A 13,115-nucleotide genomic window follows, 5' to 3' on the forward strand; every position below is an offset into this window, starting at 1 on the left:
TATACAATGTATATATATATACAGTCATGGCCGAAATTGTTGGCACCCTTGATATTTCTCCAGGAAATCATGTATTTCTCACGAAACGTATTGCATTAACACATGTTTTGCTATACACATGTTTATTCCCTTTGTGTGTATTGGGACAAAACAAAAAAAGGGAGGAAAGAAAGCAAATTCGACATAATGTCACACAAACCTCCAAAAATGGGCTGGACAAAAGTATTGGCACCCTTTCACAACTGCGGATAAATAAGAATGTTACAAGCATGTGATGCTCCTGTAAACTCACCTGGGGCAAGTAACAGGTGTGGGCAATATAGAAATCACACCTGAAAGCAGATAAAAAGGAGAGACGTTCACTTAACCTTTGCATTGTGTGTCTGTCTGTGCCACACTAAGCATGGACAACAGAAAGAGGAGACGAGAACTGTCTGAGGACCTGAGAACCAAAATTGTGGCAAAATATCAACAATCTCAAGGTTACAAGTCCATCTCCAGAGAACTAGATTTGCCTTTGTCCACAGTGCGCAACATTATCAAGAAGTTTGCAACCCATGGCACTGTAGCTAATCTCCCTGGTCGTGGACGGATGAGGAAAATTGATGAAAGATTGCAATGCAGAATAGTCCGGATGGTGGATAAGCAGCCCCAAACATGTTCCAAAGACATTCAAGCTGTCCTGCAGGCTCAGGGAGCATCAGTGTCAGCGCGAACTATCCGTCGACATTTAAATGAAATGAAACGCTATGGCAGGAGACCCAGGAGGACCCCACTGCTGACACAGAGACATAAAAAAGCAAGACTACAGTTTGCCAAAATGTACTTGAGTAAGCCAAAAGCCTTCTGGGAAAACGTCTTGTGGACAGATGAGACCAAGATAGAGCTTTTCGGTAAAGCACATCATTCTACTGTTTACCGAAAACGGAATGAGGCCTACAAAGAACAAAACACAGTACCTACGGTAAAATATGGTGGAGGTTCAATGATGTTTTGGGGTTGTTTTGCTGCCTCTGGCACTGGGTGCCTTGACTGTGTGCAAGGCATCATGAAATCTGAGGATTACCAAAGGATTTTGGGTCGCACTGTAGGGCCCAGTGTCAGAAAGCTGGGTTTGCGTCCAAGATCCTGGGTCTTCCAGCAGGGACAATGACCCCAAACATACGTCAAAAAGCACTCAGAAATGGATGGCAAAGAAGCGCTGGAGAGTTCTGAAGTGGCCAGCAATGAGCCCAGATCTAAATCCCATTGAACACCTGTGGAGAGATCTTAAAATTGCTGTTGGGAAAAGGTGTCCTTCCAATAAGAGAGACCTGGAGCTGTTTGCAAAGGAAGAGTGGTCCAAAATTCCGGGTGAGAGGTGTCAGAAGCTTATTGATGGTTATAGGAAGCGACTGATTTCAGTTATGTTTTCCAAAGGGTGTGCAACCAAATATTAAGTTAAGGGTGCCAATACTTTTGTCCAGCCCATTTTTGGGGTTTTGTGTGACATTATGTCATATTTGCTTTTCTGCCTCTGTTTTATATTTGTTCCAATACATACAAAGGGAATAAACATGTGTATAGCAAAACATGTGTTAATGCAATACCTTTTTTGTGTGAAATACTTGATTTTCAGGAAAAATATCAAGGGTGCCAACAATTTCGGCCCATGACTGTATATACATACACAGTATCCCCCAGAAGTGAGTCCCCCCCTCCCCTGGACTGTATACAATGTATATATATATATACACACACAAGTATCCCCCAGAAGTGAGTCCACCCCTCCCCCGGACTGTATACAATGTATATATATATACAGTATCCCCCAGAAGTGAGTCCCCCCCTCCCCCGGACTGTATACAATGTATATATATATATATACACACACAGTATCCCCCAGAAGTGAGTCCCCCCCTCCCCCGGACTGTATACAATGTATATATATATATATACACACACAGTATCCCCCAGAAGTGAGTCCCCCCTCCCCCGGACTGTATACAATGTATATATATATACACACACACACAGTATCCCCCAGAAGTGAGTCCCCCCCTCCCCCGGACTGTATACAATGTATATATATATATATATACACACACAGTATCCCCCAGAAGTGAGTCCCCCCCTCCCCCGGACTGTATACAATGTATATATATATACACACACAGTATCCCCCAGAAGTGAGTCCCCCCCTCCCCCGGACTGTATACAATGTATATATATATATATACACACACACAGTATCCCCCAGAAGTGAGTCCCCCCCTCCCCTGGACTGTATACAATGTATATATATATATACACATACACAGTATCCCCCAGAAGTGAGTCCCCCCCTCCCCCGGACTGTATACAATGTATATATATATATACACACACAGTATCCCCCAGAAGTGAGTCCACCCCTCCCCCGGACTGTATACAATGTATATATATATATATATACACACACAGTATCCCCCAGAAGTGAGTCCACCCCTCCCCCGGACTGTATACAATGTATATATATATACAGTATCCCCCAGAAGTGAGTCCCCCCCTCCCCCGGACTGTATACAATGTATATATATATATATACACACACACAGTATCCCCCAGAAGTGAGTCCCCCCCTCCCCTGGACTGTATACAATGTATATATATATATATACACACACAGTATCCCCCAGAAGTGAGTCCCCCCCTCCCCCGGACTGTATACAATGTATATATATATATATACACACACAGTATCCCCCAGAAGTGAGTCCCCCCCTCCCCCGGACTGTATACAATGTATATATATATACACACACAGTATCCCCCAGAAGTGAGTCCCCCCCTCCCCCGGACTGTATACAATGTATATATATACACACACACAGTATCCCCCAGAAGTGAGTCCACCCCTCCCCCGGACTGTATACAATGTATATATATATACAGTATCCCCCAGAAGTGAGTCCCCCCCTCCCCCGGACTGTATACAATGTATATATATATACACACACACACACAGTATCCCCCAGAAGTGAGTCCCCCCCCTCCCCGGACTGTATACAATGTATATATATATATAGTATCCCCCAGAAGTGAGTCCCCCCCTCCCCCGGACTGTATACAATGTATATATATATATATATACACACACACACACAGTATCTCCCGGAACTGAGTCCCCCCCCCCCCCCCTCACATTTTTGTCAATATTTGATTCTCTCTTTTCATGTGACAACACTGAAGAAATGACACTTTGCTACAATGTGACGTAGTCAGTGTACAGTTGTATAACATGGAAATTTGCTGTCCCTTCAAAATAACTCAACACTCCGCCATTAACGTCTAAACCGCCGGCAACAAAAGTGACTCCACCCCTAAGTGACAAGGTCCAAATTGGGCCCAAAGTGTCAATATTTTGTGTGGCCGCCATTATTTCCCAGCACTGCCTTAATCCTCTTGGGCATGGAGGTCACCAGAGCTTCACAGGTTGTCACTGGAGTCCTCTTCCCCTCCTCCATGATGACATCACGGAGCTGGTGGATGTTAGAGACCTTGCGCTCCTCCACCTTCCGTTTGAGGATGCCCCACAGATGCTCAATAGGGTTCAGGTCTGGAGACACGCTTGGCCAGTCCATCACCTTCATCCTCAGCTTCTTTAGCAAGGCAGTGGTGGTCTTGGAGGTGTGTTTGGGGTGGTTTTCATGTTGGAATACTGCCCTGCGGCCCAGTCTCCGAAGGGAGGGGATCATGCTCTGCTTCAGTATGTCACAGTACATGTTGGCAGTCATGGTTCCCTCAATGAATTGTAGCTCCCCAGTGCCGGCAGCACTCATGCAGCCCCAGACCATGACACTCCCACCACCATGGGGCCCCAGACCATGACACTCCCACCACCATGGGGCCCCAGACCATGACACTCCCACCACCATGGGGCCCCAGACCATGACACTCCCACCACCATGGGGCCCCAGACCATGACACTCCCACCACCATGGGGCCCCAGACCATGACACTCCCACCACCATGCTTGACTGTAGGCAAGACACACTTGTCTTTGTACTCCTCACCTGGTTGCCGCCACACACGCTTGACACCATCTGAACCCAATCAGTTGATGTTGGTGTCATCAGACCACAGGAGACGGTTCCAGTAATCCATGTCCTCAGTCTGCTTGTCTTCAGCAAACTGTTTGCGGCTTTCTTGGTCATCATCTATAGAAGAGGCTTCCTTCTGGGACGACAGCCATGCAGACCAATGTGATGCAGTGTGCGGCGTATGGTCTGAGCACTGACAGGCTGATCCCCCCCTACACCCTCTGCAGCAATGCTGGCACCACTGACAGGCTGATCCCCCCCTACACCCTCTGCAGCAATGCTGGCAGCACTGACAGGCTGACCCCCCCACCCCTTCACCCTCTGCAGCAATGCTGGCAGCACTCATACGTCTATTTCCCAAAGACAACCTCTGGATATGACGCTGAGCACGTGCACTCAACTTCTTTGGTGGACCATGGCGAGGCCTGTTCTGAGTGGAACCTCTCCTGTTACACCGCTGTATGGTCTTGGCCACCGTGCTGCAGCTCAGTTTCAGGGTCTCGGCCAATCTTCTTATAGCCTCGGCCATCTTTATGTAGAGCAACAATTCTTTTTTTCAGATCCCCAGAGTTCTTTGCCATGAGGTGCCATGTTGAACTTCCAGTGACCAGTATGAGTGAGAGCAATAACACCAAATGTAACCCACCCGCTCCCCATTCACACCTGAGAACTTGTAACACTAACGAGTCACATGACACCTGGGAAGGAAAATGGCTGATTGGGCCCAATTTGGACCTTGTCACTTAGGGGTGGAGTCACTTTTGTTGCCGGCGGTTTAGACATTAATGGCGGAGTGTTGAGTTATTTTGAGGGGACAGCAAATTTCCATGTTATACAAGCTGTACACTGACTACGTCACATTGTAGCAAAGTGTCATTTCTTCAGTGTTGTCACATGAAAAGAGAATCAAATATTTACAAAAATGTGAGGGGGAGGGGGGGACTCACTTCTGGGAGATACTGTATATATATCAATCACCCCAAATCCTCTTCCCTTCCAGCACAAATCTCAGTGACCCCCCCCAATCCACCCTCCCAGCATAAATCTCCCCAAATCTCTCTTCTAGCATTACCCCCTCCCAGCACAAATCCATTCCCCCTGTTATAGTACAAATCATCTCCCTTCTTATAGCATCCCCCCCTTCTAGCACAAATCCCTTTCAAAACTCCCCCTAGAGCAAATCCTCTTACTAAACTCTACCTTCCCCCATCACTCCTCCCAGCACAAATCCATCCCCAACAGAAATCTTCATTAACTTCCTTCACAAATCCTATCCCCTTCAGGTCATATGACCCCTCCAGTGCAATTTTTTGTCTCTGAAAGCTTGAAACAGACCTCAGATCAGCATTGCTCAATACAGGGGGACATCCCTCCTGATGCATCAGAGCCAAGGAGGAGTGTAGCTTTCCTCCGCTCTGACATATACAGTGAAGGAAATGCGTATTTGCTCCCCGGCTGATGCTGAATGTTCGCCCCTCACACAGAAATGATCGGTCTAACAATGGAATGTTCGCCCCTCACACAGAAACGATCGGTCTAACAATGGAATGTTCGGTGTAACACTGAGAGACAGAATACAACAACAAATTCAGCAGAAATGCATCTAACAAATGATGACGGATCTGCATGTTCATGAGGGAAAGAAGGATTTGATCCCCTTCACAAAACATGACTTAGTACTTGGTGGCCAATCCCTTGTTGGCAATCACAGAGGTCAGACGTATCCTGGAGTTGGCCCCCAGGTTTGCACAGATCTCAGAAGGGATTTTGGCCCACTTCTCTTGGCAGATCCTCTCCAAGTCATTAAGGTTTGGTGGCTGACGTTTGGCAACTCAAACTTTCAGCTCCCTCCACAGATCTTCAATGGGATTAAGGTCTGGAGACTGGCTAGGCCACTCCAGGACCTTAATGTGCTTCTTCTTTGTTGCCTTGGCCGTGTGTTTTGGGTCATTTGTCCTGTCTCCTTAGCAGAAAAACACCCCCAAAGCAGAATGTTTCCACCACCATGTTTCACAGCTGGGATGGTGTTCTTGGGGTCATAGGCAACATTCCTCCTCCAAACATAGCAAGTTGAGTTGATGCCAAAGAGCTGGATTTTGGTCTCATCTGACCACAACACTTCCCACCAGTCCTCCTCTGCATCATTCAGATGTTCAGTGGCAGACTTCAGACGGGCCTGGACATGGGCTTTCTTGAGCAGAGGGACCTTGCGGGCACTGCAGGATTTCAGTCCTTGTCGGCGTCGTGTGTTACCAATTGTTTTCTTGGTGACTGTGGTCCCAGCTGCCTGGAGATCATTGACAAGATCCTCATGTGTAGTTCTGGGATGATCCCTCACTGTTCTCATGATCATTGACACTCCACGAGGTGAGATCTTGCATGGTGCACCAGACCTAGGGAGACTGACACTTGTTTTGTGTTTCTTCTATTTGTGAATGATTGAACCAACTGTTGTCACCTTCTCACCAAGCTGCTTGGCCATAGTTTGGTAGCCCAGTCCAGCCTTGTGTAGGTCTACCATCTTGTCCCTGACATCCTTGGACAGCTTTTTGGTCTTTGCCATGGTGGAGAGTTTGGAATCTGATGGTTTGATTGCTCCTGTGGACAGGTGTCTTTTATACAGGTAACACAATGAGATTAGCAGCACTCCCTTTAAGAGACTGCTTCTAATCTCAGCTTGTTACCTGTATGAGAGACACCTGGGAGCCAGAAATCCAGCTGAATGATAGGGGATCAAATCCTTCTTTCCCTCATGAACATGCAGATCCGTCATCATTTGTTAGACGCATTTCTGCTGAATTTGTTGTTGTATTCTGTCTCTCAGTGTTACAATACACCGAACATTCGATTTTTAGAGCGATCATTTCTTTGTGAGGGGCGAACATTCAAAATCAGCCGGGGAGCAAATACACATTTCCTTCACTGTATTGTTACAGGCAGCCGGCGGAGAGAAACGCTGGCTGCAGAAGAGGGGGGGATTGCGGTACTAGTGACCTTGGGAACCTTGCAGGAGATGCGGGGCAGCTGCTGTGGGTACCCGGCACTAGACCGCCCGTCAGGTAAATTTGTGGAGCCAAGTGCTGGAAGTTGTTCTGGTGCTGGGCTCCAGGACACGGCCCAGATCTGTGGGATGCTGGGATTTTTATGCTCCTAAAGAAATTTGCACTCAGGGCAACCAAAACACCACTGAAGGTAACAACTGAAAATGTCACAAAAGCATATTAAAAAAAGAACAGGACAAAGTACTAAAGGAGGAGAAGCAGCTGAAAATATGACATGAAATGATGCAGAGGTGACATCAGAAGCTTCATAATGAAAATAAGAGATTACAGAAGAAGATAAAGAAGAAACTAAGCAGAAGAAGAAACCACATAGAGGGGTGAATAGAATGGACAGGAGAGACTGCAGACAGGACAGAGGGGTTACAAAAAAGACAGAGAAAGTTACACAAAGGCAAATAAGACATAAGAGAAAGGGCTGAAGTTAAATATCAGGCATAAGAGGCTGAAGAACGTACATGAGGAACAGAAGAAGCTACAGATGGGAAATAATTGGTTACTGAACAGATAAATGGGCTACAGAAGGAGCTACAAAAGGGGCAGAGAAGGCTTCACAAATGGTAGAAAAACCTTCAGAAATCACATCAAAAACTCCAGAAAGGTTACAGAGGAGATAGAAGGTAAAGGACAAACAAGGCTTCAGAAGGAGCTCCATAAAGGGCTTGACGGGTCACAGAAAAGAGAACGCTACATAAAGAGAAAGAAGACACCAAAGAAGAGCTGCCAGAAGATACATAACAGACCCAAAAGTCTGAAGAACCCACATAAGGAGCAGAAGGAGCTCCATAAAGGGCTTGACGGGTCACAGAAAAGACAGAGAACGCTACACAAAGAGAAAGAAGACACCAAAGAAGAGCTGCCAGAAGATACATAACGGACCCAAAAGTCTGAAGAACCCACATAAGGAGCAGAAGGAGCTCCATAAAGGGCTTGACGGGTCACAGAAAAGACAGAGAACGCTACACAAAGAGAAAGAAGACACCAAAGAAGAGCTGCCAGAAGATACATAACGGAGCCAAAAGTCTGAAGAACCCACATAAGGAGCAGAAGGAACTACACTTGGAAGAAAAGAGGTTACTGAATGGATGAAGGAGCTGCAGACAAAACAGAAGAAGCTACAAAGAATCCCCAGAAGAACCTACAGGAAGGTTAGAAGAACATACAGCAGAGGCTACAAAAGAGACCGGAGCAGATGGAGACGTCTTAGAAAGCTGTACAGAACTTAGTTACAGAAGTTAAGTACTAAAGTGGCTACAAAACATTTATAAACGGTACAGAATCAACCAAAGATGTCCAATAGGTGACAGATAATTCTACTGCATTCCTTAACACTCACTTTTAAAGTGCTTTTCAGTGCTCGGATGCGGTGCAGCTTATCATTGATGATGGGGTCATTGCATCTTTTGACAAATGATCTCCTGAACTCCTGCTTGGTGGAAGGTCGCTGCTCACCAAAGGCAGACAGGCTGGCTTGTTCCAGGGTCTTGTAGAGCTCCTCCAGGCCATCTGTGCTGGACCGGTTCTCGTTCTTGCTGTCTGGAACAGATGTCGAATTTTATTGTCTACAGTCACATGTATCAAGACGCAGCTCAACAGGGCTTGTATACTGTATACACACATATATATATATAGCAGAAAGTTTCTGGACACCTGACCATGACACCTACTATGTTGACAAGCATACAGTAAGTGGGTCACCCTCCAAATGATGGAGTTCAGGTGTCTCCAAGTGAAGGGTCCAGGTAATACGTCATCATGCAAATTAATTTTAGACAACTGTGCTCTTCCCTGTTTGGTGAAGACTCTTTTCTGTTCCAGCATGACTGTGCCTTGTGTATGAAGCCAGCTCCATAAAGACATGGCTTGACCAGTTTGGTATGGAGCACTTGGCCTGAATGACAAATCAAGCCTGCCAGGCTTTTTCATGTGGCCCTTGCACCTCTCCTGCAGCTGTGGCAACCCCCTTGTCTTCACCCCCACCTTGTCTCAGCATATGGCAGCAGAGAGGAGAACAGATCTCCTCCTCCAGATCCTTCACTTCTCCATGCAGCAACAGAGAGGCATGTATCTGCCGCCACCTTGTCTCAGCAGTCAGCAGCAGAGAGGAGGACAGAAATCCCCTGCCAGATCCTGTACTACTCCGTACAGATGTGGAGAGGCTCCTCCCCCCCCATCTCAGCAGTCTGTATCAGAGGACAGAACTCCTCTACCAGAACCTGCTCCTCTCTGTGCAGTCACAGCACCAACTCATCTCCGCTTACCCTGATCTTAGCAGTCTCCGGCAGCTGACTACAGCCGTCCTCTGGTCCTCCTCCAGACCCTGCACTTTCTGCTTCCCAGCTCCGCCCCCAGCTTCTTCCTGGGAGCAGCACAATGTAAGGGGGAGCACTGTGAAGTAAGGGAGGGTGGGGGACTCTTGACTTCTGATGGTGGGGTGGGGGGGGTTCTGATGTAAAGGGGTAAGGTGCTCTGGACATCTTAGAGATACAACTGGCCCTTTTAGGGCACCCATAATGCTGCTGCGGCAATAAAATTTAATTTGATACCCCTGGTATGGAGGAACTTGTGTTGTCTACAGTGTAGACTCTACACAGAACCCTGACCTCAACCCTACTGAACACCTTTTGGATGGATTGTGGATTGTGAGCCAGATCTTCTCATCCAACTTCAGTACCTGACACATATGTGCACAATTCCCACAGACACTCCAAAATGTTGTGACAAACCTTCCCAGAAGAGTGGGGCCAATTCCACAAAAACATGGTTTGACCAGTTTGATGTGCAGGAACTGGAGTGTCCTGCACAGAGCCCTGAACTCAACCCTACTGAAGGATGAACTGTGATGCCTACTGTGAGCCAGGTCTTCTCATCCAACTTCGGTACCTGACCTCATATATGGGCACAATTCCCACAGACACTCCAAAATTTTAGGAGAAGCCTTCCCAGAAGAGTGGAGCCAACTACACAAGAACATGGTTTGACTAGTTTGGTTTGAAGGAACTGGAGTGTCTTGCACAGAGCCCTGACCTCAACCCTACTGAAGACCTTTGGGATGAACTGTGATGCCTACTGTGAGCCAGGTCTTCTCATCCAACTTTGGTACTTGACCTCATATATGGGCACAATTCCCACAGACACTCCAAAATTTTAGGAGAAGCCTTCCCAGAAGAGTGGAGCCAACTACACAAAAACATGGTTTGACTAGTTTGGTTTGAAGGAACTGGAGTGTCTTGCACAGAGCCCTGACCTCAACCCTACTGAAGACCTTTGGGATGAACTGTGATGCCTACTGTGAGCCAGGTCTTCTCATCCAACTTCAGTACCCGACCTCACGAATGGGATCAAATTCCCACAGATGCCCTCCAAAATCTTAGGGTAAGCCTTCCCAGAGGGAAAAACATTTGACATTTTAAATAGAAAACAGTGACATGGTAAAGGTCCCTTCATTAATATTTACCTTCTCTACTGGAACTGCTGTGCTTCCTCTTCGGTACCTCCTCTTCCACCTTTTCCTCTAACAGTTCTGTGTTGTTATTTCCTCGGTTCTTCCCCCTACCATCCCTGTTCCTCGGCAAGCTTTGGCTGCGCTGCTTCTGCGTTCGGGCGTGCGCCGTGTGACTCCGGGGACACTCTGCCAGGGGGAAGGGCCCATCTCTTTCATGGTTATGGCGCCTCTGGACTGGTAGCGTGGCTTGCTTGCGCCTTTCTGGTGACATCCCCATCCTGCCCGCCACATGCTCCGAATCAGGGGGCACCGTCTGGAGGAAGTGAAGCCCGGAACTGGTCAGGGAGTTTCTATTAAATCTTGCCAAGACCGGCGCTCTCTGTATGTGGGGCGACAGCCTGAGGAGTGCGTGCTGCCGGTGGCATCCTGCCGCGTCTCCTCTGCGGAGGAATGGGAGTAGGTGGATTCGCTGGAAAAGTGGCGCCCCCCGTGTTTCTGTTCAGGGAAGGGACTCGAGGAATTGCCCTGAGGAAACAAAGTCATGTCAAATGATTATCGAGGTAATGCATCCATTGCATAAAACAGATACCAGCTGATTCATGTCTAATTGTATGTAGATCTGTACTTTCTGGGACTATAAATCCCATTTCAGTCTCTGCAGATGACACCAAGCTGTGCCGGGAATAACGTCCTTACAGGATGTCCCCAACTTACAAGCGACCTCAATGCTCTGTGTAATTGGGGGGACTATGGGGCCAATGAGGGTTAATGGTGATAAATGTAAGGTTCTGCACTTGGGGGCTAAGAATATACATGCATCATACATACTGGGGGGGGGGGGTACAACTGGGGGGGGGGTCAATGGTGGAGAAGGATCTGGGGGGTTAACGGTGGAGATGGATCTGGGGGGGTCAATGGTGAAGAAGGATCTGGAGGGGTCAATGGAGAAGGATCTGGGGGGGGTCAATGGTGAAGAAGGATCTGGGGGGGGGGGGTCAATGGTGAAGAAGGATCTGGAGGGGTAAATGGTGGAGAAGGATCTGAAGGGGTCAATGGCGTAGAAGGATCTGGGTGGGTCGATGGTGGAAAAGGATCTGGGGGGGTCAATGGTGGAGAAGGATCTGGGGGGGTTCAATGGCGGAGAAGGATCTGAAGGGGACAATGGCGGAGAAGGATCTGAAGGGGACAATGGCGGAGAAGGATCTGAAGGGGTCAATGACGGAGAAGGATCTGAAGGGGTCAATGGCGGAGAAGGATCTGGGTGGGTCAATGGCGGAGAAGGATCTGGGTGGGTCAATGGTGGAGAAGAATCGGGGGGGGGGTCAATGGTGGAGAAGGATCTGAAGGGGTCAATGGTGGAGAAGGATATGGGGGGGTCAATGGTGGAGAAGAGAAGGATCTGGGGGGGGGTCAATGATGAAGAAGGATCTGGGGGGGGGGGTCAATGGTGCAGAAGGATCTGGGGGGGTCAAGGGTGGAGAAGGATCTGGGGGGGTGATGGTGGAGAAGAGAAGGATCTGGGGGGGTCAATGGTGAAGAAGGATCTGGGGGGGGTCAATGGTGCAGAAGGATCTGGGGGGGTCAATGGTGGAGAAGGATCTGATATGATCTCCATGTATAATACATAAGGGGGATATGATCTCCATGTATAATACATAAGGGGGGATATGATCTCCATGTATAATACATAAGGGGGGGATATGATCTCCATGTATAATATATAAGGGGGGATATGATCTCCATGTATAATACATAAGGGGGGATATGATCCCCATGTATAATACATAAGGGGGTATATGATCACCATGTATAATACATTAGGGGGGATATGATCTCCATGTATAATACATAAGGGGGGGATATGATCTCCATGTATAATACATAAGGGGGGATATGATCTCCATGTATAATACATAAGGGGGATATGATCTCCATGTATAATACATAAGGGGGGATATGATCTCCATGTATAATACATAAGGGGGGATATGATCTCCATGTATAATACATAAGGGGGGGATATGATCTCCATGTATAATACATAAGGGGGATATGATCTCCATGTATAATACATAAGGGGGGGATATGATCTCCATGTATAGTACATAAGGGGGGATATGATCTCCATGTATAATACATAAGGGGGGATATGGTCTCCATGTATAATACATAAGGGGGGATATGATCTCCATGTATAATACATAAGGGGGGGATATGATCTCCATGTATAATACATAAGGGGGGGATATGATCTCCATGTATAATACATAAGGGGGGATATGATCTCCATGTATAATACATAAGGGTGATATGATCTCCATGTATAATACATAAGGGGGGATATGATCTCCATGTATAATACATAAGGGGGGATATGATCACCATGTATAATACATAAGGGGGGATATGATCTCCATGTATAATACATAAGGGGGGATATGATCTCCATGTATAATACATAAGGGGGGGATATGATCTCCATGTATAATACATAAGGGGGGAGGATATGATCTCCATGTATAATACATAAGGGGGGATATGATCACCATG

At 47.2% G+C, this 13,115-nt stretch overlaps 1 protein-coding gene across 1 annotated transcript in view; it reads right to left on the minus strand.

Annotated features, from left to right (window-relative positions):
- LOC149443918 (connector enhancer of kinase suppressor of ras 2-like) overlaps positions 1 to 13,115 on the minus strand; it is a 181,954-nt gene that overhangs the window by 6,287 nt on the left and 162,552 nt on the right. The window contains 3 exon segments of the mRNA XM_089655138.1: positions 8,457 to 8,656; positions 10,578 to 10,907; positions 10,910 to 11,090. Coding sequence (XP_089511264.1) covers positions 8,457 to 8,656; positions 10,578 to 10,907; positions 10,910 to 11,090 — 711 coding nt within the window.

Source organism: Staurois parvus, unplaced genomic scaffold, assembly GCF_062004578.1.
Source record: "Staurois parvus isolate SC_StPar_1 unplaced genomic scaffold, SC_StPar_1.0 ptg000826l, whole genome shotgun sequence".
NCBI classification, from domain to species: domain Eukaryota; kingdom Metazoa; phylum Chordata; class Amphibia; order Anura; family Ranidae; genus Staurois; species Staurois parvus.